General features: G+C 41.9%; 2 protein-coding genes across 3 annotated transcripts in view; one reads left to right on the top strand and one right to left on the bottom strand.

The window, feature by feature from the left end:
- Positions 1-26721, bottom strand: part of ASNS (asparagine synthetase (glutamine-hydrolyzing)) — an 853397-nt gene that overhangs the window by 17390 nt on the left and 809286 nt on the right. The window lies entirely within an intron of this gene.
- C1GALT1 (core 1 synthase, glycoprotein-N-acetylgalactosamine 3-beta-galactosyltransferase 1) lies at positions 11688-25733 on the top strand. Of its 2 annotated transcripts, none has more exons than XM_035545393.2 (4): positions 11688-11783; positions 17624-17863; positions 19476-20143; positions 21573-25733. In XM_035545393.2, exons 2-4 carry the CDS (start codon positions 17641-17643, stop codon positions 21780-21782), a joined length of 1101 nt encoding a protein of 366 aa, XP_035401286.1. In that variant the 5' UTR covers positions 11688-11783; positions 17624-17640; the 3' UTR covers positions 21783-25733. The 2 variants fall into 2 exon arrangements, with proteins under 2 accessions (XP_035401286.1, XP_050565175.1); XM_050709218.1 differs by lacking the exon at positions 11688-11783 and adding an exon at positions 16324-16445.

Below are 26721 nucleotides of genomic sequence, written 5' to 3' on the forward strand. Positions count from 1 at the left end.
GGAACTGAGCCTCCGGCCTCGGCATCCGGCTTTTTTGCCTTCTTCTGCATTAAAACACGTCCCTCCAGGCGGTACCGGGGCCCTTAGGTCGATAAGGGCGATGTGCAGCCATCGGAGACCCCCGCGTGGTTGCCCTAAAGCCGCTTTATTTGCCTCGGAAGAGGGAGCGGTTACAGAGGTGATACCTTCAGAAGCGTTCACGGTTACAGAGTTGATACCTTCAGAAGCGTTCACTGAGCAGTTTGCTGGGGGAAACTCGGTCTTGAATAAAAGATGCTATGGGTAAAGGCGTTTTGGTGGCTGCCTGAACTTCATTAACGGGCAGTTTTGCCTTTTCGCCTTTGAGAGCGCTAAAGTGAATTAAATTCAGCTCGGAAGACCAGGAAGTGAAGTGCTAAATAGGAACCTTCATTCTCCACGCACGCTTCAGGAGTGCCATTAGTAGTCATTTACGTGGTTTCATGGCTTGCTTTAGTGGACTTGTTTTAAAACTGCAGTGCAGTGCATAAAGTTCCTCAGGTTACGGAGACTCAGCAGTCAGGGCGTCTGTGCGTAGAATTTTAAAAGGACCTTTAAGAACCCTTTGAAGTTATATTTTTTAGAAAGAAAAGCGTGTTAAAGTATTGCATGCATAAGAAGGAGGCTCCTGAGCTGGTCATGCACATATGGAAGCTTCCACTCAGCACTGCTTCACCTACACCTAAACCAAACAGCGCTGAGACTTTGGGCAGCTGCGGTGCCAGGTGTGCAGTTCGCAGAGGCTTTGCACAGCCTGGACGAGCAGAGTGAGAGCGAGAGCAATGGCACATCGAGACACCGCTCGCAGAACGGCGTTTTTTTCTTTTGCTTCTTTTCTACCCACAAAGACACACAGGAAAGATTTTTCGAAGGGTCTGCTCAGGTTTAGGTTGTTGTCGGGATGTTTTTATTTTATGGGCAATTCCTGGTTCATAACTGGATCTCATGCAGTGCTTTACAGTAGTAAATACAAAAGCATTTGGGAAAACGCAGATCCTTTCATGGAGAAAGTGAAGGAGAGCAGTGAGAAGCAAATTGCAGGAAGTCACCCAGAAAGGCTGGGCAAGCACAGTCAGTGAAACTGCCTAAGTCATCACTAATGTCTGCATCCCTGGGGCACGCTGGATAACAGCCACATATTTCGCCTCCCTTTTATTACCCTCTTGTAAAAACTGCAGGTAACTGCTGTATTTTAGTATGTCTTGCATGTTTTATCTTCCATTTTAACAAAGTTTATGGTGTTAAATATAGGACTAATGGGAGAAATACCAGACAAAGTCTATTTTCAGAGATTGGCAGTTTTACTGTTCTCTAGTTACAATAGCCCAGGTGATAACTGATGTCTCTGTCGTTTTCTAGCCTTTTCTCTACTATTGCCAAGTAGCCCTTTACTGTCCATTTACATTAAGTGTTGTACTTCAGTGTCCAGTCTTTGCTTTTATCGTGTCTATATACAGCACCGCATGTAATTATGCCCCAGAGTCTCCCAGCTCCATTCCTCAGTCATCTTTCCTCTCAGTTTTCCCCCTCCTGCAGACACTGTCACGTGTAGTTAGTTTCCCCATAGCGTTGTCTTCTCCACTATTTCCTTAAAGCAACTTGTGGAAGCATTCCAACTTTCCCATTTCTGTATGCCCGGATCACAGCCATCTTTGTAAATCGACTCTTTGCAAGCAGACTCAGATCTGTATTCCTTATTATTTTGATAATTTCCAGGCTTAGATTGACTTTTGGTCAAGGTTCTACATGTCCCAATGTCCAGAATCTCTCCTTCGGCTACTCAGAGAAAGGCCAGAGAAAAGTCTGGCTGTCACTAGAAGAAGAGGAAGGTTTTGCTGACCTTTTGGCACCCTCCCAGTGCGGCATTCCAGGACCACCCACTAGAGTATGCAGGAATATATAGTTAGGGAAGAGCCAGGTCATTTTTTTCCTCCCGTGTCCCCTACGCTTCTTAGGCTTAATGTGACTCTGTCTTAGAGCAGTGGCTGGGTCCTAGTACCTCAAAAATGAGTCATCTCCCTAGTCATAAGTCTAGAAAGAACTTTTAAAAGTGTTGCACCATGGGTGATGACTCACAAATAATGATGAAGAGGGCTGAGTAATACAGTCATTAATGTTAAAATGGTAGCTTATGTCTTACTTGTTCGTGAAGGAACTAGAAGTGCTTCTGTTCTTTATTTTTTTTTTAATCTTAAGACTTCTGGTGTTCATGGGTGGTATCAGGCAATGAAGGGCGCAGTTGTATTGTAGCTGACAAAATGACTTTGTTGGAGGTATGGGACACCTGAAATGAAGGGCAAAGAGCTTACACTGGAGGCAACAGGTAATTGAGTATTTACAAGGTGGAAGAGACCAGGTAAGTAAGTATAATGTAGAAGCAGAGGAGCAAGCCACAGAAAGGCATTAGTGGGAGTCGCTGGATATTTGTGGACAATTTGTAGAGAAACTAAGGGGGGCAAAGATGTCCTTTGGAATGAACAAGTATGAGTAAATGCCATCTGCCTTCCTTTCTGACCCTGCCCTTCAACAAACTCACACTTTCTGTGCCTGGCTGACATACTACCACCATCAGAGAATTTGCATCTGCTCTCTTTCAACACCCTCACCCTAGGACTTTGACAATTTGCAAGCAGTAATTAGTGAGCACTGACTTACGAATAACACTGAAGTCCACTGTTTCCTCTTGGTCAGCTGGCTTGCTTTCACGCTCAGTTTTTGGAAGGCTGTATGTCATTGAACTGTTGCAGCAATGTTAACTGTTGCACTGAGGTGGTCAGTAGTCGAGCACTGCTCGTCATTGAAGTCTGTGCTCCTCAGTTTATTCCCTAAAGATTAATACTATTTCTTCATCCATCAGATGCGTTGCCACAAGCATGCCTGGAAGACTGGAAATGTGTGAGTTCTGTGAGATCCATGAAATCTGTTTGTAGGGCAGGCAGAACCAAGGGGACAGCGGAAAAGTCAGAGGCTGTGATTAAAAGAGACATGCAATGAAGGTCTTTTGGTTTCAAAGCGATCACTGTAGTACCTGGAGGTTTTGCAGAGAGTAGCCTTCTGAAGATGTCCCTCATGACTTCTGGCTTTTTGCATGAGAACAAGTTTCAGCTGGTTTTGTGATCATGGCTCTCCCAGCTCTCTGTTTCCATCCTGTGCTCTCACCAAGAGAAAAGAGAAAGAGTTTTTGTTCAAGAAAACAAGATCTTAAGTAGAAGACAATAGTCAGAATGCTACAGAAATCCTTTCCCTTTTATGTCAGCATCAAATGCACATACTCCAGAGTTTCTCGGACAGGAATTGAAGGCCCTATGTTGACAACGAAGGTCACAATGAGTGGATTTACAGGCCAGGTCATTAGGTAGGGCAAGACTGCAAAACATCTAGTGATCTGCCTCAGCTCGGCCCTTGTACCACCCCTCTGCATGGCAACTAGTAGTGAATAGCTGGGGAACGCGGGCATTCTGCACCCTGTCTGAACGTCTGCATAGATATGGATTGTTAAAGACGCTTCATCACCAAAAATTTGAGGGATGATAAGGGTAATTCTGAAACATTTACTATTTTTAAAAAATGGGAGCTTTTGGTGGTGGGGAGGTGATGGATATGTGTCTTGTCCACACCCTTATGACTTCCTTTGCATCATGTATCCATTTTTATCTTGAGCCAACTACTCTCCGTTTAGCCTTGAACATATCCTGAATTGCAATAGCATTTTTTTTTCTGTCTCCAGTCCTAACTGGTGTAGTAATGCAGTCATGGGAATAGGCAGTTTCTGGATTCCAGATGCCTCAAGCTATCCTTTTTTCAGCTCTTAGTGACTGGATGTTCATGATGTAAACTCGTTGCTGATCACCAAGAGTCCTGCATTTGCCAGCTTGAAGTTTTTCCTTGATGTATTTGCTGCACAGCACTTTGCCACATATCATCATAGGCCCAACTGAACGGGATATGCTACTAGGATTTGTGTTTGCCAGCATCCACAAATTACTTTGGTGTTAAAGATTGTACTACACTTTGTGCTTCCATCTTCTCTTCTTGAAAGCACACTGTAACAAGAATATAATGCCATTTTTGGGGCAGGGAGAATCAAGTGGCAAACAGCAAATGCTCGTTCTGGCAGCAGCTTGGTGTATTTTCTAGGGTAGGGACTGTATTTGAAGACAGAAGACTGCTTCTGGAGCCACACAGAAATGCCCTTGCACCATGATAGCTTTGGCAGCCCATTATACACTGGGAGAGATTAGTGGTGGGCAGGACCCAGTGGAAGCTGAAGATCAGTTTCTCCTCCCCAGCTGCATGGATTGACAAAGATAATGTATACTCCGGCTATCTTTACAAATATAAAGACATGCAGTTGGATATATGTACACTTACCAGGAAATATTTGCAATGCTAGGTGTTCTGGTAATATGCCTGACATCCAAAACATACAGCTATGTGTCAGGGATATGCATATGCAGAGAGCAAAGCCCTTTTCCTATCTTGGTTTTTCTTCCCCAGGGGAATAGTAACATGATGAGCTAACTAGGTGAAAGTTTGAGCGATTGCACTCAAGATCTCAGGCAGCACCATGTTTTAATACTCCCATTTGAGTGGGGAAAAAAAGTGCAAACAGAAATTATCAAATTCAAAAGCTGTTTGCAGGTCTGTAGCTCAAAGTAAGATAGGCTCACATTTGTATGAGCCTTACTCTACCTTTTACCCAGTAGGATTGCACCGCATGTCAGAGAGCTTTGAGCTTACAGCTTTTAAAGACCTTATCGACCTACAGCAGAGCTGTTTATTCCTATAATTTTGAATATATCCATTTTTCTTTTATTCCACTGTGTTCTTTTTTTTAATCCTTTGGAGACATTTAAAGGACATGCAGACTATTTGTCTCTCCTCCAGACAAAATCCCCTCTTGGTATAAAAAGTAGTCGTCTCCCCCCCGGGAGTTCCTATTGCTGTCGTCTCTCTTATTTAATCCTTTTTCTTTTCTTTCTACTTAATTATGTTAAGCTTCAAAACAAATAAGGCTTGCTCTGACCTCAGAGTTGAGAGGTCACAGCACCGAAGTGTTAAAAGAATATCTTTTCTAGAGCCGGGCATTCAGATCTTCAGTAAAGCACTAGAAAGGCATGTCTAGTGCAGCAGTGAGAGAAAAACCAAAGTAAGGTGATTTGTTACCGCCTACACAAAAGCCTTAGCATTTTGCACTACTGCATCATCCTTTTTTTTAACCTCCCAAGTCCTTCCATTATCCCCCATGTGTCTTAGCACATACAAGAAAAGGTTGTTGAAAGAGCTGTTGGCCATACAGCGCCCATTGCAGGCATGGCATATGGCATACCAATGGCTCTTTTGTAAGCAGGCCCAGGGCCACAGAGGAATGAAACATTGCTGACTTTAACTGAATAGTGGTCTTGGCTAATGAGAAGAAATCCAGTGTAATTTATGCTCTCTTCCCTGCGGGGAGGTGAACAAACCCCCAAACCAAAGAACTATTACATATGCTTTTTTAACCACTTGTAAAACGAGACAGAAAAATTACTTGTCTGATGCTAATAATATAACATAAAGCAGAATAATTCTCTAGAGTTTTTAGTCATACTGGTAGAACTAATTTAAATTCTGGTTCTTTTTCGTACAGTAAGAAAGACTAAGCGTCAGCTGAATTAGCATTTAAACTAACAGATACAGTCAACGTGGCAGGATTAACTAAAAATTACAATCTTCAGTTCACTTCTTCATTGTGATTGACCCATTGTGATATTTTGCCCAATTCAGTACATGTTTTAATACAAACAAGATCCTTTTAATCTAGAGCAGAGCTAAATTCCACTGTAAGAGACATGGCTAGCTGATGTAAAGTTGTTATAGCAAAATCCATGCTTGAACGTATATAACAGAGTCTTAAACACATAGGAATGTATTTTTCATTTGGAATAACTGGACTTGATCCTAACAAAGTCATTTTCACACACATCATTAGTGCTGCTTTAGTCTTTTAAAGCATTGTGTTTCATTTTGTGATGTATTTGGAAGACATCAGCAACAGTGTCCCAGGAAATATGCTTGGATGCACATACGTGCCCTCCTAAATACAATTAAGAACAACAAGAGAGGAAGAATGACAGTTATTGAATACCGCATGTGGATAATGTTTTCAAAGAAAGTAAGATGGTCTTTGGTAGAGGACTGAGAAACTATTCTAAAACGTATGAATGCAGCTGCTCTTTCCCATCACTAGGTAGAGCTATTGCCTCAAAATGGGAAATCGTCTCACTGTTAGTGTTTGCAGCTATCAAATATGGGTGGAGAACAAATACCACAAAGATCTGCAATGAAATAATTAGACCGGCAAATGTAACACTTTGCAGTGTGGAAAATAAACAACTGCAATAGCACATACACTAAGCCAATTATTTTCTTTAAAAGAAAAAAAAGTTCCAGTTTTCTCCCCAAAGTACATACTTTAAAATATAGCTTGGTGTACAGTCAGCGTATAGCGCCTTTTTACTAACCTGTTAAATCAAACAGTATTGAACCCTTCAGATGATTGCCTTGCTTCTTTATTATAGCTATTTAGTCTGCTTTTTTTCCTAGGAATTAATTCTGAATTCTGTAGAGGAGTAAACTTTTATTGCTGCTATTTCTATTATATAAACAGTAAAATGGAATGGCTCTCCTCCTTATTCTTCCCTAGCTAGAAACTCTAACAACAGACTTTGTAAAAATACCTTTGTTTCCTTACATGTAAAAAGAAGGTAAAAGAGAAGAAAAATAATTTTCTAATTGGAAAAAGAGAAGAAAACCAAAAAGAGACAAAAACCTAAAGAGATGAAAACCAATTCTAATGAAACTCAAAATGCAGTAGCAGTTCAAAAGGATTAAAAGAATTGAACAATTGAAGGATTGGAAAGTAGGAGAAAACTTTGTTCCGCATGTGTGAGGTATTGTACTGAACAATACCTCATTTCTCATCATAGATGTCAAATAACGATGTGGATATTTCTACTGATTTAAAAGGTTAATTTCCAATATTAATTCCAACATTTTTATTAAGCTTTTTGAGTGTTTGTTTTTTTTCCCAAAGAAAAATAAGAAAACAGGAGCCAACTAAAATTTTCTATTGACTCTCACAGAAATACAAATATACAATGTTGATGCTTGAATTTCATTTTAGCTCACAACGATCCATTAAACCCTTTTGCTTTTGCCAGAAACAAGTCCAAGATAGGCAAACAAAAGAACATATCCACAAGTGTTGGCTACTCTTCAAGCCATTCTGAAATGTACTTCTTTTGGTTGGGACCTTTGATCTGTCATTTTCGTAGGCTTTGACAGAGAAAGTATTTGCTCTTGCCCTGGCTACCTCCTAAATTGCTTGTAGCTGTAGAATAAATGGAAATTTACTTATCTATATAGAAATATATCAGTAAGAATAAAAAGAGGTACATTTTTCTTAGGTGCTTAAATCATTTTTTCAACGTTATTTCTATAAATAAAGCAGGGCCAGCAAGTACATTTTAGTACAGTAGGCTGAGTAATTATTACCACACTTGTCAGTGTGATTTATGCCCATGCCAAGCAGCATTCCTTGAGAAAATCCCTGGGCATGGTTTACAGAATAACACCCACCAAGAGCTAGTTCTAAGGAGTGCTATGGGCAGGACTGAGGTTTCCCCCCATCCACAGTGCAGTTTGCCAGGGAAATCCCAGCAGACTTCATAACCCTTCAGTACCCCTGCATGCCTTCCCTCCACATTCCCCAGTACGGAAAGTGTGCACTGCTTTCTCAGTTTTGTGATACAAAAATATCATTCTGGTGGGCTGCAAAACAGCCCTCAACTTAGTTGGAACTGAAAAATCATAGAATAATTATGCCAAATAATGGTCCCTAGCTCTCTCTTACTTTGAAACGTGTGTAGCAAAAGCATTTTTAAGTGCTCTTTGGGGCAAGTCTGTAAGCTGGACAGAAACACTGTGGGATGTGCTCTTCTTGCAGAATTTCCAGGACAATATCATATTGCATTTTGTCCAATATTTCTAATAAAAATACAAAGACATTTCACATTCTTTAATTTTGGTAATGAACAAAATTCCTTCACTTCACACTCTCTTAAAGTGCTCTTTAAATAACACATGTTCAGCAAGATCCAGTGATTAATTTTTTATTCTGCCACTCGAGGTGTACCATTTAAGTTTTTGGCACGCACCAAACACTAATCTATAAATTCACAGTGGATTGTTTTAAGTCAATTATTTGTTGCAAGCAGATCTAATTAACATGAATAGCAATGCAGAGTTTGTACATTGTTTAAATGCAGACAGTACTTCTAACTTTACAGATCAGTGGTGTGTATTATCGCATGGCAATTCCATTGTTGTTTGTGCAAGCAATGCACGGAGTGAAGTTCCTTACCATAAGAGGTGGTCAGACTGTGAGGCGGCTGGTGTTCTTATGAGTAAAGGGAAAGTGGGGTGACACACGTCAGCACAGAGAACCCTCTTCTTTATTATCTTAAAATCCCCTTTTCTCAAATAGATGACAGTAAATAAATTAGTTTTACAGTTTTGTATATGTTTCTAATTGTCCCAAGACACCCAAAGGAAAGACCTTGCACCAAACTAGTGTGTCCCTCCCCAAGAGGGCAAAGGAGTGGTGGTAAATTGAAACTCTGCTAGCTTTCCTAAAGGCCTTTGTTTTGCTCTAGCAGTTAGTGTAGGCATGAATTGTACTTGTGCTTCATCTAGGCCAGTGTGCTTTCAGCTACACTTTGTGGGTTCACAAGCTGACACAGAATAGGCTCTTTAGAGAACGGTCTCCCTCAGTCTGAAAGGCCAAGATAATGGGATTTTTTTTAATAAATACTATACAGCAAATAAAATATAACATTTAATCTTGTCATCTCTTTGACCAAAAATGAGTGAGAATGGAGAACACAGAAGCAGCTTTCAGTTAAAACCAATGGAAATTACTCATTAATATATATTTTCATGGTCTTTGATGATTATTCATAAAAGTAATGGTGTAAATGAAGTCAAGATAAAGTCAAGATAAGGCCATTCATAATTGAATAAATCGTTAAGAAAACAAACCAGCTATTAATAGGAGTATATAGAATATGACCTAGTAAAGCTGGTTTCTTGCCAGCCATCAACGTGTAGAAAGCGACTTGCAGAAGGAAATCACAGTTTCACCTTGGATATCTAAGTAAATATTTAAATGTATTATGACTTGCCAGATATCATTATGACACCAATGACTTGCCAAATGACAACAGCACTTCCTCTTCCACCTTAGCTTTATGTCCTTTCTCTTATTTAGAAACCTGCATTCTCAGCCTCCTGTACATGGCAATGAGCAGGGTTAAGTAGCCGCCTGTAGCTGTTAGGGTAGATTTGTACTCTGGAGTGCTCTCCAGAGGGCCTAGGGGTGAAGATGGCCAGCCAGGCAGCTCATGAAGGTGTGTAAAGTGGCTGAGGGCCTCTTACCCTGCCTTTGCCCTGTCGCCTTTTGAAAGCTTGCATTAAACAGTCCTTATGTTGACTATGGCTAGCCTGTCTACAAAGGGAAAGATCTGTCTTTCCTTCCTTTCTTATATACTGCCATGAAGACCAAAGTGACTAATTTCCTTGTAAATGAAATGACTTCCCTCTCATTATAAATAATTAATATTATAAATAAATATATTTCTAAATACATATCTCATTATAAATAAATAATTTCCCTCTCATTCATTCCCAGCCACACATACCCGAGAAGGTAAGTGACATGTGCAGAGGACAAAGTCTCCCACAGAAGTAGCACATTTCTGAGAAGGACTGTGGTCAAGCAGATCTGCAGGCCCTGCAAGCAAGAGAGAGCACCAGGCTGCTCCTCTTTCCTACCCAAAACAAGGGGACAGCTTTTCCTTCTGCAGAGCCACCCAGCGGCATACTTTGTGGTGCAGAGCACAGCAGCACTACAGAAGGTTTGCAGAAGTGTTTGCTACCACAGCTCATGCAGGGCAGCCTCTTAGAAGAAGTCCAGCTCTGCATGCTCCTTCGCTCTGAACCCGCAGACTGCTCATCCATCCCCGAGTGAAAAAAAAAAAAACAAAAAAAAAACAGCTTGTATGTTTGCTATGCAAGTTTCTCCATAAAATGTGAAACAGCCATTACATTGCGGCCAAACCAGTCACATTTGTTAAAGCAAACACTGTGTGTACACCAATATTGGCAGACCATAATTGACCTTCATTAAATTACGGTACATTCCACCTTCTCTTTGAAATTTTCCTTTCAAATTAAGCTAACAAAGAATAAGATGGCGCAGTAAACGTGTCAATATGAAAATGTGTAGCGTATGTATATACGTGGGCCATGATCCTTGACAGTACCACTCCCATAACACAGGTGCCAAGTAAAATGATGTTTTACATTCAACTAAATCCTATTACATCATCCATAAGATGAGACATTTTGAAAACTTCACTTACTCTATTTCAGAATTTTAAGGCATGCCCTGGGCATGGGTGGACAGAACTCCAATCAGAATTAGCCAGGGAAAAAATGGAGGAAATGAGTAAAGACAACTCTCTCTCTTTTGCAGCCTTTGCAATTTCCATTGCCTTTAATAGTTTATAGTCAGATTTATTAATGCCAAACACACAAACTTTTCCTCTACAACAACTGTATTCACCTCACTTTTGACAGAACTAGCTCATGGAGATACCATTTCCTAAGTTGCTTTTAATTATTATTTTGAGGGTGCAGCAAACCATGAGATGGGACAGGAATGGAAACAGTGACCTGAACCCACATGAGAGTTTCTTTGACCCATACAAAAGCCAGAATCTTGTGTACCTATCCGGAATGCCTCATCTTCCAGAGAAAAAGAACTGAAAACAGAGGAAAGGACACACTCCACAGTGGCCCAGTTGTTTTGGAAAGAGGGGAGACAAAGAACAAGGAGGCATCTCTTGCCATGAGGGGTAAAGCTATAGTGTGAACTGAACCTGGAGGGAGAACCAAGAGCCATGGGGAGGGAGATATGGCAAGACACCAAGAGCAGTGCGCACAGTGGACTCCGCCCTCCCCAAGGACCAGCTCTTGTCCGCACTTCTCTGCACCCCAGTCCTCTTACAAACACACGTTCCAGTGGTGGAGTCACTGTTCCTGGGGGTGTTTCACGTTGGACGTGGTGCTTAGGGACATGGTTTAGTGGGTGATTGTGGTGGTAGGGGGATGGTTGGACCAGATGATCTTGGAGGGCTTTTCCAACTTCAATGATTCTGTGTTCTCTATCTGGGAACTGCAAAACCTCATTAACTTCCCGCTGCTTGCAGGATGCTACAGTAACAGATTTACAGTAACGCAAACCACCTTTTAAATCTACAATCCGTCTGCGTGCTTAACCCATTTCCCTAAGGAAATACACCCAGGGCACGCTGCCCACCGGCGCTCCGAGGCAGGCCGCGCTCGCCCAGGGCGATAAGGCGCCATTTCCGCGGCCGTTCCCTAGCAACCGCCCCGAGCACGGCACGGCGGGGCCTGCAGGCCGCCGGGGGCCCGGCCTGAGGGCCTCTCCCGGGGGCAAGCGGGCTGCAGAGGGGCCGGTAGGGCGGCCGGGCCCGCAGCCGGCGGGCGGCGGGGCGGAGCGGAGCGGAGCGGGGCCTCCCTCGGCGGGCAGGGCCGGGGCGGGCCGGGTGACGCGCGGGGCAGTGCCATGGGGGCGGCGGCGGAGCGCGGCGGCTTGCGGGGGCCAGCGGCTGAGGGCGAGCCGGGCCCCCGCCGGTGAGGTGAGGGGACGGGAGCGGGGCCGGGGGGCGGCGGGGGGGATGAAGCGGGGCTGGCGGCCTCACGGCCGGCCCTCGGCCCGCTGCCGGGCGCTTCCTGGAGCGGTGCGGCTTGGGCCGGCGGCGGGCGGCGCCCTCGGTGCGGTGGCTCCTAGCGGGGTCCTGCCGCCGCGGTGCCGCTGGGCTGTGCCCGGACGGGGCTGCCGAGGGGTTTGCGCCGGGGAAAGCGGCTCTCGGGGGAGGGCTGGAGCCCTTAGGTGTCTTAAAAATATACAGCTTCGGGAGAGAAAAATGCTGGGTTGGCAGGAAGCTGCTGCTGTTCGCAGCGAGCCTCGGTGCGGGCAGGGAGCGTACAGCTGCTTTGAGTACAGCTTCATCTGACAAACACGGGTATTTAGACGTAAAGCTTCTAGAAGGAGCTTTCTTGGGCACTGTACAGCCTGTATAGCTGTGCCTTTGGGGGTTTGGCTCGGGTTGTTCTGGTGCCTGGCGTGGCTGCTGAGGGCATGGTGGCAGGGATCGAGCTCACTGCTAACTGCAGCCCTCAGGACACAGCTGCTGCTGCGTGCTGGGCCCCAGCACTCGCTTCCAAGTCAAGGATACAAGGAAGAGCCAGCCGTGTGTGTCTGCTAGGCGTATTTTTCATGGTTAATTTATGGAATCTTAGTCTAAAGTGATAGTGGAATGGTACTGGGATTAAGCAGGTGCAGAAGTATCTGCATTTTGTGCTGCATGCTGTGAATTGCAAAACCCCAGATTCATCTTTCGCTGTTGAATGTGTTTCCTCTGAAACAACTCCAGAAGGTTTTATGGTCTGAGTTTGCTTAAAAATATTAAAGGTGGTTTTGGGGGGCAAGCTCTAGTATCATACATTTCTATTGCTTGCGGATCCTCCTAAGGAAGGACCCTAACCCTTCTCAGCACAGCCAGCAGAGTGAGAACAGTATTTTAGATGATGGGATAAAAGCGTCATCTCCAGGAACACAAGGGAGCAGAGGCACAATGGCAAAGGGGGGAAGAACCAGTAACGTCATATGGGGAGGAAGCCCCCTGCCCTGTCACAGGAGAACCAGCACCCTGTTGTCCAGGTGTGAGACATCAAGAGAAGTCAGCAGAAAGGGTCTTTAGATCATCTTACAGGGTTTAGGGGGGTTACTGCGTGCAAGGTATAGGGTCATGTTATGGGAGCCAGGAGAAGAGCATCTTGTGATTGTATAGAACTTATGGGATGCGTAGGGAGGGACCAAAGGAAGGTGACCAGGTGGTTTGCAGGGGAACAAGTATGGGAAAATAGATGGGTAAGGGGATAAAAGGGCCCAGCCGCCGGCTGGTCAGCGTGCTTGTCTGGCTGTGCTCTGTGCCATATTACCACAGCCCTTTCCGTTCTGTCATTAAGCTCCATTTCTAACCGCTTTCCCGGATGAGAGGACTTTTTATTCTGTGTTCACCTGTGCATAGTGAGGTTGAAGCTCCAGCAACGGGGGCGGTTCCATAAGCTATAGGGACTTCTGTGGCTGGAGACAGAGGGTCTAAATGCCCGTGGTGGACTGGGAGCACAAGTCTGCAGTGGTGGTAGCAGAGAGCCTGGAGTGCGCGCACGTGGTGTGGGTGAGCACGTTGCGGCGCCGTGGGTGGAGAACATCGGGCTGGGCTGGCGCACGGTGAGCGGGGTGAGAGGCTGGGGAGCCAGGGACCGAGCTGTGAGCGTGGGCACGGCACCGGTGAGATCAGAGGGTCCTTGAGCGGGCAATGGGAGAGATCTGGGCGTCCAGGCCAGCTTCTGGAGAGACCGTAAGATCTGGGGGCCGCTTCGGAGACTGTACTTGGTTGGGTGGCACGAGGCCAGACAGCTGGTGCCGTCTGTGTTTGCACGAGCTCTCACTTTAGCTGGGGCAGTCTCTGTGTACAGGTGTGTGTGTGGCTAGGGAGTAGCAGGTGGCAGCGTGTGGCAGGCTGCCAGGTCCACCAGCACCTAACGTGTAAACAGTACCTCTGCTGTAAGTTGCGGATGCCGAAGTCTTTGGACTTCAAAACTGGAGTTTGGGGCCAAATCTACAATGACTGTTAAGCTGTGATAGAGTTGTAAAACGTTTGTCATTCTGGCTAATGCAAAGAGAGCTACCTGCACGAATATGTAAATAGAGAGATTTGTTTAAGCTGCCGTGGTGTAGTAACGGAGCACAGATTAAACACAAATTTAGGCTTTTGTTATAGGTGTGTTGGTTTTTTTTTTTTTTCTTTTTAAATAGGATCTGGTTTTGAAGTCAATAGAAGTAAAGATAGAAATAGGAATAAAAATGGGGAACTTTTAGTGCCGTGGTACGTTTTGCACTTTCCTTTTCCCTCTCCATATTTCTCAATCTCGAATAAATCTGGTTGTGGAGAAGAATGGTAACACAGAGCCTGAATGGGGGTGCTTATCATCGTAAGAACTGACCTTCCTTTTAGACACTTCCTGGTTTTAGTCTAATGCTATAACTTTCAGTTATTGTTGCTGGCAAATTGAAGGACTCTGCTTGTATCAAATATCAACATACTTTTAAAAAAGCAAAACCAAAAATTACTGTCCTGCTTGCTGTTGGAGTTTGTGAAGATGTGGATATGCACGCATGGGTGTAATGGTCCAGTCTGGTGACATGAAATCGATAGACTGAGGAGCAGATTGTTTTAGATTGGAAACTGTAACTGGAGGCATTTCCTAGGAAATCTGAAGGGCTGCTTCAGCACCTGTCCCTTCTTGCCCCAGAAATCCCGCTTGCGTGTGGAATACCACAAGTAAGCTTCAGATTGCCGGATGGGCTGCACGTACTTTTTTCTGCTTTAACATTTTCCATACACGTAGGGTTTTTATTTATTGTTGATGTTTAAGAATATAATGCAGTTTTAATTTAACATAATGCCATCATTTAATAAGCAGCAGTTGTTTCCAATGACTTTATTTTGCTTTCTCCAAGCAAGAGTAATTTTGACAGTTGTTAGGGCAGATAACCGAAAGTGCATGGCAGAGAGACACAGCATTGCAAAGTGGGACAATGGGGACTTCCAGAAAGTGCTGTAGGTACGCTGTGTGGGTGTCCATGGGTGGTTTTTTTCCCCTTTAAAATATGCTGAAAAAGGCATTGTTTTATCCTGATGCTCTCCCTTTCTGTATTGCTAATTTTAAGGGGACCTTTGTGATGATAGGTGGGACAAGGAACAACAACAGAACATATTTTTAGGACAGCGGATGCTTTTTGGCATCATAGGCTGCTTCTGCATACGGGCTTTTCCTTAAATTGTGGCTGGGGCAGGGTTGGAGTGTACGTGATGTAAGTAGCCCTTGTGTTTTCTTTCCAAGTTAGTGGCATGTAAGACAGCAGAAATAAAGCTAGACACGTGATATATGACAATATACGATTAAAAATTGTATACTGTGCAATTTCATAGTAAAGAACTGGAGTTCCTTAACACCTATAGTTGTAATTATGTGAATTTGGTACTGCCTTTAAGTTTCTGAATTTTTCTTTTGTGCTTGGTACAGCCTCTAAGTTTCCTAATTTTTCTTTTGTGCTTCAAGTTGTGTTTCCAGTTTTGTTGCATTTTTGTGGCAGCGCGGTAGGGAAGCCCTATCGCGTGTTGCAGCTTCTCCCCTCTCAGATGAGCTAGATGCATCCGCGCGCAGTCAACCCGATGATCTCCGAAAGTGCCAGCCTAGCAGTAGGCGCACCTGCTCTCTGCCCGCCCTGCTTTCTGATCAGGAGAGAGGTGGGAGGGGATGAGAGCGGGTGTTTGGAGCAGGTTCTTGCTGCGGAGCTGGCTCGGGGGGGCAGTCTTTTTGCCAGGTGCTCTTCGTAGCCAGCGGGAGAAGTGGGTGCGGGCTACATGAGTTGTGCTGGTGGCTGCAGCTCGTCTCTGACCAGGGCTTTTCAGAAGGAGAGCCGCGTTTGGCAAAGACCGATACCTTGCTTGGAGTCGGCTGCGTGCGTGGGGGCTTTGCTTCTGCTCAGATGTAAGACTTGGCAGCACCAGGACCGTGTAAGGTTTAGAGTTTGGGGTCATCCCGGTGCTTTGCTCCGCTCGTTTGTCTTCAGCGGTAGTAATGAGGTGCACTTCTGCAGATCGAATGTATTGCAGACAGCAGGATATCAACTTCAAATACGATTGCTGCTCTAATATTAACAAGGAGGGGATGCAACAACTTCTTTAGCGGGATGTCCCACCTTTAATATGTACAGTACTTTAATATGTGCTCATTTTGGGTCTGAGCTACTGTATTAGGAAACTTGGAGATGAGTTCAGAACAACCTAAATTGCACAGGTTAAGAGATGTTAGGAGATGGTACTCTTTTAGCGGGGTTCGCTACATGTGTCACGGAGCACTGTAACGTTCCTGTTCCCTAAATAGTTTCTCCCTTTTATGTCTGTGTGTCTCAGACATACCTTTGAAGCCTGGACCCGTTCCAAGATCCCCTTCCCTCGTTCTTGCGTAGGAGGGCCCCATTCTTCTCCCACACTAGTAATTCCCATTCCTTGCCGTTGTTTTTCCTGCAGCGCTGTCGGTGTCACCACAGAGCTGAAGGATATTGTCGCGGAGGGTCTGAACGCTTGCTCCTGCCGGCCTTGCTGATCTGCAGAGAGCAGCAGATTGTGCAGACAGCACGAGTTCTTTTAAAGCTAATCCGGATGGTTTGTGTAATCCCAAACTTTTTTTGGCTCGCTACCTAAGGCAGTTGGGTTCAACACTGGTGATGCTAAGAGTGATGCTAGCGGAGGGAACGCCATCAACTCGTTTGTAAGGTTCTGGCTTGACTCCAGCGTGGATTTCACTGCCTGTGGTTTTGTAGCTTAGTCATGGGCTATTAAAAAATATCTCAGCCCTTTCCAAAGATGAAAAGGCCTTAGGCCTTAATGGCCTGAAATTGGCCTGCAAGTGCTTAATATATTATAAATTCAGGATTGATTTGAATGTGTAAAGCTCACTTTACATAGGCATAGATGTTGGCTGCGATTAATTTTATAAAAATGCTAAGCCAAGTCCTTTCGGTTTTGAGAAACAAGGGTGTGGCTGAAGTGGAGGTTTTACATGACTGGAATACACATTTTTTTTGATGTGTAGAAGAGGCTTTAAGGCTGATACATCTTACTCGCCTTTTCTGCCAAGTGCCTTTCAAAAGAGAGCGTTTCCTTATGAAAATTCACATGTTGTCGTGCTCTTTCTTCTGAACATCTATCCTTAGCGCTTTTAAAAGTGGAAGGAAAGGTTCCCTGCTTTGAGATCAGAGTAGATTTGCTTTATAAGTCTTGAATGTCTGCTTGTATTTGACATCTGTGAAAGAATTCCTGTAATAAACTAACTCCTCGGGTTTAAGTCCATCTCATGGCTACATGGGATCTTGACCTGTAGATGGCCTTTGATTATCATCTTTCAGTTTTGTAAGATTTAGCTATTACTTTTTTTAAGCACAATTTTATGAAGACCAAGAGAATAAAGAAGTGAACATAAATCACCTCTTTATAATTAAGATCTTGCACTTTAAACGTATACATTCTTGTATTAATTTTGTATCAGTGTAATTAAGTAAATGAATGTTTTCCGTTGGCTATTCTGACTGTCCTTTATAGTTTTAAGCTAAATAGTACACAGCTGGCCTTTTGCACTAGATATATGTCTGTACAGTTTTATGTAAATATTTGCAGTGCTCTTGGACTTAAACTTCCGTGCAAGCCCCGGGGAGCTGGATCTGAGGTAGCATTAAGATTTCTACTTTTAAAGATTTGGTCCTTGATTTCTTCCTATATTTTTTGATTCCAGTTCTGTGTCGAACTGTTTTAGGCTTAATATATTTTTCATTTGTTTCGGACAGTGCATTATCTTCAGGAAATGGCCTCTTCTAAGTCCTTGATGAACGTTCTAACCTTCAGTTTTGGATCTGCAATAGGATTTTTCCTATGCTATCTTCTGTTTAGCATGATACTGGAAGAAAAAGTTGAAATCCAACCTCATATTCTTCACAATGATCCACACGGCCAACACTCAGCAGATACGGATAACGATCAGTTGCAAGGACAAATGAATTTCAATGCAGACTCTGGACAGCACAAAGGTATCTTGTTACACCTGACTGATTATATTGGGTGTTCCCTTTTCATGTACTGCAAAATGTTGGTTTCTTCACTGCCAAAATTCTGTATGAGTCATTTTCTTTCACTTTGCCAGTGTTCAGGTTACATCTAAATAACTTTGATCTCCCAAGGTCTGCTGAATGGTGGTTTTCTTCAGTTACATCACAGCAGTGATTTTTCCCGTTCCCCTAGGAGCCTAACTGTTTGTCCAAGTACTGGATCCAGACGTGGCAGTTTCTTTAGGAAGTTTGGAATTTCTCTGTAGGAACTTCTCAAACGAACCATTGACATCAAATGTGATCTGTTAAGCAGATATATTTGTTAGTGTTGTAGATGCGTTCAAATTGCTTTTTAGCTTTTAGAAGGTAATTTTGGACCATTTCTAACATCTCATCTAACCTCTCAGATGAGGCTAAAAAGAGGAAAAAGAAAAAAGGAAGAAAAGCAGCAATGTGTCACTGGGCCCTGTTTACTAGGCTGATTATGTGGTAATCCAAAGACAAATTGCTGTTCTCAGTCAAAAACAGAGAAATTCGGTTGCACTTTTTTCTTTCTTTCTTTTCCCCCTTTTTTTTTTTAAAGAAGGTATACTTTTGTATTTGACACATCTCATTATATGAGTTCATTCCAAATCCTACATGCAGGTAGTATCTGAACTGGGGCAGTTTAGATTAGAAAAAACGCTTGCATTATAATGCATTTGCTGAACAAGACATTAGTAAGTAATTTGTTATTTCAAGTTATTTAAATTGCAAACTCTGTAAGACAAATTTGTGAGTGCCTTGCATATAATCACAGAAAACTGTTGCAAAGAAAGCCTTGAAAAGGTTATACAGGAATATTTTAGGACCAGTGGTGCAGATCTCACTCTCCATGGAACGTTCTTTTATATGAGTTAACATCACTCTGTATGTGTCAAGTGAAAGGTTTCTTTGAGGAAAATGAACACTTTGGCACCTTGGAAAACATTATATTACATCTGTCTTGTTCAGCACAGCAACAGTAGGTGCATACTATGCTATTTTACTTCTTCTGACATTTTATAAATAAGATTTAACTTGATATTATGATAAGTTCTTTTGTTCTGGCTTACCATCTGCTTTTCCCTTCAAAACCACATTGCTTTTTTAGAAATATTTATTAGATTCTGTTGGTTAGCATAAAATTACATAACAAAACTGAGAAGCTTTTTGACCTTTTTGTTGCAGTCGTGTTCACTGGGAATGGTAAAAATACTCAGTTTTTAAATTGTCATTCATTTTCCAGTGCCATGAAAAGGATGGCTTCTGATAGTTTGTGTGTACAAATCAAGACATTCTAAAGTCCCACTTTCCCGAACAGGTTCCCATTTTGATGTGGCTCTTATGCTTTCCTTTATCTTCTGAAGTTAAAGTAACCTGAAGAATTTTAATTTCTTGGTTTGGGAAGTCTTGTTTTTCTTCCTAAATGTAATGTTAATTTCATTTGGAATGAAAGACCTCCTCTCTGGCTCTTCTGATTTAGAAATGGAACGTTTGGGGAGGGGTTGCTCTTGGATTTATTTTACTGCTCAGTCAAGTCTAATGCTTTCAAATTTTCCTCTTTTTTTTTTAGATGAGAATAAAAATGTTGCAGATGGACTGTATCAGAAGGTGAAAATACTTTGTTGGGTCATGACTGGACCTCAAAATCTAGAAAAGAAAGCCAGGCATGTTAAGGCCACTTGGGCCCAACGTTGTAATAAAATACTTTTTATGAGCTCTGAGGAAAATAAAGACTTCCCAGCTGTGGGCCTAGAAACCAAAGAAGGCAGGGACCAACTGTACTGGAAGACTATTAAAGCTTTTCAATACGTGTATGACCATTATTTTGATGCTGCTGATTGGTTCATGAAAGCAGATGATGATACATATGTTATATTGGACAACCTGAGGTGGCTTCTTTCAAAATACAGTCCTGAGCAACCGATATACTTTGGAAGAAGGTTTAAGCCTTACGTGAAACAGGGCTACATGAGTGGAGGAGCAGGGTATGTTCTAAGCAAAGAAGCTCTGAAGAGATTTGTTACTGCATTTAAAACAAACAAATGCTCTCACAGTTCCTCTATTGAAGACCTAGCACTAGGAAAGTGCATGGAGATCATTAATGTACAAGCAGGAGATTCTAGGGATACAAATGGCAGGGAAACCTTTCATCCCTTCGTTCCAGAACATCTCCTAATCAGAGGATACCTACCAAAAACATTCTGGTACTGGAATTACAATTATTACCCTGCTGTAGAGGTAAGTCTTTAGGAACCTGACAACCGTTTTATGAAATACATCTTATGATGGTACGAGGTGTGTATTGGCATATTAATGGCAGCTAAATGTATTTTAGAAAAGAAGATTTTCTTGTGACTTCCTGAGAAATACCTCTGCTCAGACTTGTTAAACACAGTAGTCATCAACTAAAACTTGATGCTAAGAACTTAACGTCCTGGAAGAGCTAGTGAATCTGGAATTATTATTGCTGTCTTCCTATGTTCTGTGGACAGCAAGAAATGATGAAATCTTTCTAATAGGTTCGTCTGGTGTCTTCACTACTACCTTCCTTGCAAAGTTATTCCTCTGTTTTGTACCTTCATATCCCATGGACAGTGTCCCTAGCTTCTCTTCCAGCCACCCACCTACCAGAGAGCAATGAGAAGGGAGGCTGGTGCGGTTTATTGCAAGCTGTGTGTTAAAACTAATATTTGTTTCTTATGTTTTTATATGCTTCCTCATCCTTCAGGGTGTTTTTCTTCATTTTATCTTACAGCTTTAATTTTGGCTGGCTTTGCTTAAATTAAGTTTCCAACTTGAGTATTTGTTCAGCTCAGCCTTTTGAACTTTCACTTTCAACTGTTTTCCTGGAAAAAAAACAGTCGTTTTTCATTTAGATTTTTGCATATCTTTGTATGCCATATGCTCAGTTACAGGATTTTTTGCCCTAAGATTAACGTTGATAAGAAATTTCCAAGTGTAAAAAATACCTGAATCAAAGACATTGCCTCTCAAAGCTGAATCAGAGCTAGTCAAAAACGATTTGTAAACAATGTGTTAACAGCTATCTTTTAGCTCTTCAAAATGCTTAGTAATGTCAATGAAATTAATAAATTTAAATAAATAAATAAAAATAATACTTCCAAACTGATTCATTACAGCAGCTGTCTCTATGTAGAAAGTTAGATACTGGCAAACCATGCCATGCCTGAGCGCACACACACAGGTGCACGTGAACACATTTGGCCTTTGTATTCTGGTTGATTGAGAGCACGATAACAAGCATGTATTGTGTCACATATAAATGCAAATGTATTGCTTCTTATATAAATACAATATACTTTTGCCTGCTTGATGCTGCTTCGTTTTGTTTAAACCTGGACATAAAAAGTGAAATATGGAAAAGAAAGAACGCCCTCTGGCATTAAGGAGGGCAACTGGTTTCTTCATTGGCTTGGCTACAGAGGCAAAAGGTTTTGTCCAAGGGTGCTTTTGGAAAGATGCTTTGACAAATGTGTCTCATTAATCCATTTTGCTTGCCTAATATTAAGCTTTGAAATACACGAATGATGATAGTGAATTTCTTCCCCTGAAGTCAAGTGTGTATTTGAATTCTTCCTACGGTATCTTTAATGCAGGGCACGCTCTGCAATTCTTCCTGATTATTTTGACTTGTTTTGTATTTTAGGGTCCCGGATGCTGCTCCGACCTAGCCGTTTCATTCCACTATGTTGACTCCATGACTATGTATCATTTGGAATATTTGATTTATCATCTCCGTCCATATGGGTATTTGTATCGGTACAATCCTGATTCGGCAAAGCATCTAGAAGAGCAGAACAAAAATGAAGCACTAGAGGATAATCAAAAGCTAAAGCAAACAATTTCTGAGAATTAAATGGACTTTGAAGGAAACTGAAGGAAGCCAGTACAGAGAAAAAGGGTCTTCCCCATCTCCTGCATGAAGCTTGTGGACTAGAATTATTCGTGGTGATTCTTATTTCAAAAATCACGTTGGCAGTACTTCCAGCCAGTGTCTGTGCACAACAGAGTCCAGTGAGGGCTCTGACTGTTTGGGATAGTATGATCTTGCAGCCCTACTCATGAAGATTTGGGGCCCTAAAGCTGTGAAATAGGAGGTTGTTCTGGTACATTAATCTCTGGAAGAACTTGTATTAAAAACATAGTCAACAAGTTCAAAGATAATCATACAGTATTTCTTTTCTTTGTTTGTTTCTTTATTTCCTTCCAAATGTTCTGTTAGGTGAGGTCTAATGCTAGAAATCTGATATTGCACAGTCAAATATTTCATGATGGAAATATTTCTCTGGTGTTCTCAATATTTAGAAATTACTTCGTGTATTTTGCCCTGCAAGGAAGGGAGAGGGGTAAAAATACAGCCTCAAATCTGCTTTGCCTTAACAACAGACCGGTTGATACGAATAGACAGAGACACACCTCAGTGACTCACTCCTGAATTATTTCAGAAATGAAATTCCCTGCTGTGAATTATTTAAATTTTTTTTTTTACTATAAGTCTCTACTCTACAAAACAATATGAAGTTGGATTACTGCTAGTACCTAGGAATAGTTACTATTCAGATTGCTGAGGTGTTGTGAGGAGCTTGCATACTTGGCCATAGCTTTTTTTTTTTTTTTTTTTTTTTTAAATCAAGTTACCACTTGGTAGAATGGATGACTCATCTGAGAACTTCATAGGATAGGATAGATGCTTTGCCTTACAAAAGTCTCTCTTCCTTCACACCTTCGCTATAAATCAGAAAGGTTAGTATCTTAACAAAGCTACAATGGCGTATAATAATTTGGTTTCAGCCTGTGTTAGAATTACTTCATCTCTGTCTGATTCTCACATTACTCTCCTTTGTGAAGTTACCTTATTCATTAAAATTTTGCAGATACAAACAAGTCCTGTTCTAAAACTGCAGCAAAGCTGATTTGACTGCTTGGCTGAAGTACTTAATTTCACTTTTCTGAACTTTTTTCATCCATTCTTAACATTTCTTCTGTATTTGTTTCTTGTTGTATTTTTCAAAAGGCAGTGTTACGTGATCCCTGCTTCACGCTTGTGAAGCTGAAGCATGTCGTTGTTCGGGTGCACCAGCCTGAATGCAGGAATCTTTCAAAGTGCATTAACTCTCTCCACTACTTTATGAGTATCTCTGCCTCTTAACTGCCTCTTAACTGAAAACACTTTCTTGGTGTGGGACAAAATTGTGTTAATAATTGAAGAATTTTCAAAGGCCAAGCCTGTGTTTTACGTACCTAACATAGAACTTCCTGGTTTTCTCTTCATCAAATTCAACTGATAGCAAAGTTCAGGGGACGGGGTTAAGCTTGACATGCCTTTATTCCACACGTCGACAAAATTTCTTTATCTTTTTTATCGTTTTTCACCTTCATCATATTGATGAATTTGAACATAACCTGATTACCTCCAGTCATTGCTTTGGAGAGGGCACATACTGGTAGCAGACAGCCTCACGGACTGCCGCTGTCCTTCAGGGTGTTCCTTGAAGAGGACGTTACCATAAAGTACTGGAATTTTTTTTTCCAAAGATGGTTCTCGCACACGGATTGGGGTTCTATCTGTGGTCCAGCAGTAAAGTTCATGACTTCCTTTCTGGTCATTGCTCTGCAGTATAATGGCAATTACTGAAATATCTTCATCGAAATGCTATGTACAACTTCTCTGCCTGAATACAGGTTGGGTTTATATATAAAGTATTAGTTAAATGAATAGTTCCTGTTGGGTTAAATCTGTTGATCCTGAGAAAGGTTCTCTCTGAAATACTGAAAGAGGCAAGAGCTTTATTTTAAGTTAACTGACTTAAGTAGAAAATTATAAATATATTTGTTTAGAAAAAGGAAAAAGTCTCCAGTTAGCTGTAGTCAGAGGGACGCTTGTCCAGAGGAGAATGTATGATACTTTATTTTAGATAGATGCTTCCTTCTGTGAGTTAAATGTTTATCCCATGTGCAACACAAAACAATAACATTGTGAAATCCATATGCTATTGATAAATCCAGTGGCATTGTTCAAAGCTGCAATTAAAAGATTCTGGAATATATAAGGAAACTATAAAACGAAATCAATATCCCAACTTTAATCTCTTTGTCTTTGCTCAGCAGCAGTTGTAATACTTGTTTGCTACCCAACCGTCTCGTGGGTTTAGAGGGCAGGGCAGGAATGTCCCTCCAAGAAACATGCAGGACGCTAGAGGGAACGGAGAAATAAAGGAACAAGCAAGCAGCATGTAGGTGCAAGTTGCATTTCTTTAGGAACGAGGCAAAGAACATCCTACCTTGTGATAAACCAGCACCCTATCTGGAGAAGTAAGAGTCGCCTGCTCTTCAAATGTTTGTTCTTGCTTTGTTTTAAAGTGTCCTCGCTCTTGGGCCTCTGAAATGATTTCCTTTGCCTTTTTGACAGCACTGCACAGTAATTTTTCCTTTCAATATCCGGGCAGGCTGGAAAAAAGTATTGATTTTTCATTCTGTGATTCTCATAGAGGGCTCTTTGTTGAAGTGTATGGTTGTAATCATGAGCTGATATCTCGCAGAACAATTGGTTTGCATCTCACTCTTCAAAAGCTTAGGGAGGGAAGATTGGAATGTGAGCAGTTTAATTTTCACATATAACATTACACAACTATTAGTAGTTTATTATTTCACTCTCAGGGCTTCATGCTTTGACAAAATATTTATTGAGTTTGAGTATTTCAGCAGCCCAAGGAGGCTACGTTACAGGTGGGGTCCCCATTCTGAAGCACAGAAGCAGACTCTTTCAGGCTATTCAGATCATTGTGCTCGCTTTCTCTGAGATTGCTTCACTTTATAAAACATAAAAGCTTCCATTGCCATAGTAGTGGTTTAAAATGGCACATCTCAAAATTTTGAATGAGTTTTCTTGAAATTACAAAGCAGCAGGGTTTTCTTAAGCAGCTGCTTGCGCTTGGATGTGGGATGTCACTTAGTGTAACAGAGCACCATTTTAACCTTGTGTTAAGTCGGTGTTAGTTCAGAAGGAACGAGAACGCCAAGTGGCTGCCTTCCGATAAATGTCCCTAGCTGAAGGACAGAAGTAATCTTGGCTTGCAGAAAAAGACCAATTTTGATCTTCACTCCCAGTTAATTTTTGCAATCTTTATTGCTCTGAAGAGGTTAGACACTGGTGATGTTAGCACAGTCTCTTGTTTTGTGGAAGCTCTGTGTCAATGCCTTTTGCCTTTTAGAACACTTTGGTTTGCTTTGGTGGGGGTAGATACTAAAATCACTTTTTGTTCACGTGTTGCCATTTGCTCTGTTACGTTTCCAGAAGTGTACCTTTCAGTAAGTAGCTGATAGACCTGTTACACGCAGTTTGCTGTCTGAGAAGGGTTTTTTATCTTTGTACAACAGAGACAAGTGGGTTATTTCTCTGATGTACCTGCTACTGATGCAAACAGTGCACACACGGATGAAAGCAGACCCCTCAATATGGGTCTGCTTGGGAAGGCTGTTTTGTCCTTTTTCTGTCAAGAAAAACGTCTGTGGAACTCCAAAGGTGTAATTTGCTTTGTTTTACCATACTGTATTTAAAATACTCCAGAAATGTTGTTAATCCTCTAAAAAAAAAAAAAGAATATTGCTGCTGGACAGTATGTTCCACTTAAAACCTGTGAATGTTTCCTTTTGCAGTTCTAGGTAGTTGTGTCCCTAATGACAGGTATAGGTGACTTGTTTGGACTGATCACCGTAAGATTTGTTTCTTAAATACCTTCTTGAAAGTGCCTTTGACCAAATTTTAGCATCAAAGTTGAGAATTGAATAAATAAAATAAGTTATCTCATACACAGTGCATGTCTGTCTTCATTTACCCATCCTATACACTAGTAGTGTAGCAGCACAGTTTCGATGAATAAAAATGTTCTTTTTTTGGTGGGTACAGGAAAGTTGAAAAGCTTCTTGCACTTACTCAGTTTTCTGTTATTATATTTACATTACTACCAGATAGCGAGCTGTGTAGAAAACAGTTTTGTTTTAAATATTAAATTAATTGTTAGTGTTAGAGTCACATAAATGGACTGTTGTTACTGTGTTTTGCTCATTTTCAGTGTCTCCATGTTGTTACAGCATCCTGAGTGAGCTTGACTGTAGCTGATACCTCAAAGATAAAGCAACGCTGTTCAAAATTGACCACATTTGACAGGGAACGCAGCCTTTTTTAAAGGATTTATTCTTTCAGTGAACCTCTTCCGCAAGAAAACTGTTAAGATGTAAATGTGCTTCCTAACCTAACTTTCTGCTATCTATGCCAAGTAAGGTTCAGCAGTAAGGAAAGTTCCTTGTATGCAGGTAGGAAGCATCTTTATGTGCGCGCTTGCTAAGTACAGGAAGTGAAACAACCAATTTGACTGTGCTCAACAGCTGGCACATTTTAGCTAAGAAACAACAGCCAGTTGAAGAGAGGATAAAAACTCCTCTCTGGAGTTCCAGGTACCTGTTATGCTCTTATTGCTGCTACCATAACTTTCACCTGTCAGGATGAAACTAGATCCTGCAAATTGCAAGATGCTATTGCTGGGGCAGAACAAAAACTGCTCTAGTGAAAAACTGTTTCGTAACTGGGTTTGCTTTGCCTGCTTTTTTTTTCCCTTTTGTTGTTGTTGTTTTTCTATATGTAACAGGCACTGCAGATTTGATTACCAGAAGTTACCAGAAGTTGCAAAGATACAAGTGAGAGAACATTAAACGAAGGTAAGTTCTCAAAACCTGTCCACGTACAGAAAGCTTCACTGGCTCAAGGGAGTTTTCTGGCATTCTGTTCTCTGTGCTAG

This window comes from Cygnus atratus, chromosome 2 (assembly GCF_013377495.2).
Source record: "Cygnus atratus isolate AKBS03 ecotype Queensland, Australia chromosome 2, CAtr_DNAZoo_HiC_assembly, whole genome shotgun sequence".
Taxonomy (NCBI): Eukaryota; Metazoa; Chordata; class Aves; order Anseriformes; family Anatidae; genus Cygnus; species Cygnus atratus.

What these genes read in the sequence shown, in the direction of transcription:
- C1GALT1 (XM_035545393.2), top strand. Translation starts at nt 17,641, where the DNA reads ATGGCCTCTTCTAAGTCCTTGATGAACGTTCTAACCTTCAGTTTTGGA. An exon ending in AGACTCTGGACAGCACAAAG is followed by an intron (nt 17,864 to 19,475) that starts GTATCTTGTTAC and finishes TTTTTTTTTTAG; the next exon opens with ATGAGAATAAAAATGTTGCA. An exon ending in ATTATTACCCTGCTGTAGAG is followed by an intron (nt 20,144 to 21,572) that starts GTAAGTCTTTAG and finishes TTTGTATTTTAG; the next exon opens with GGTCCCGGATGCTGCTCCGA.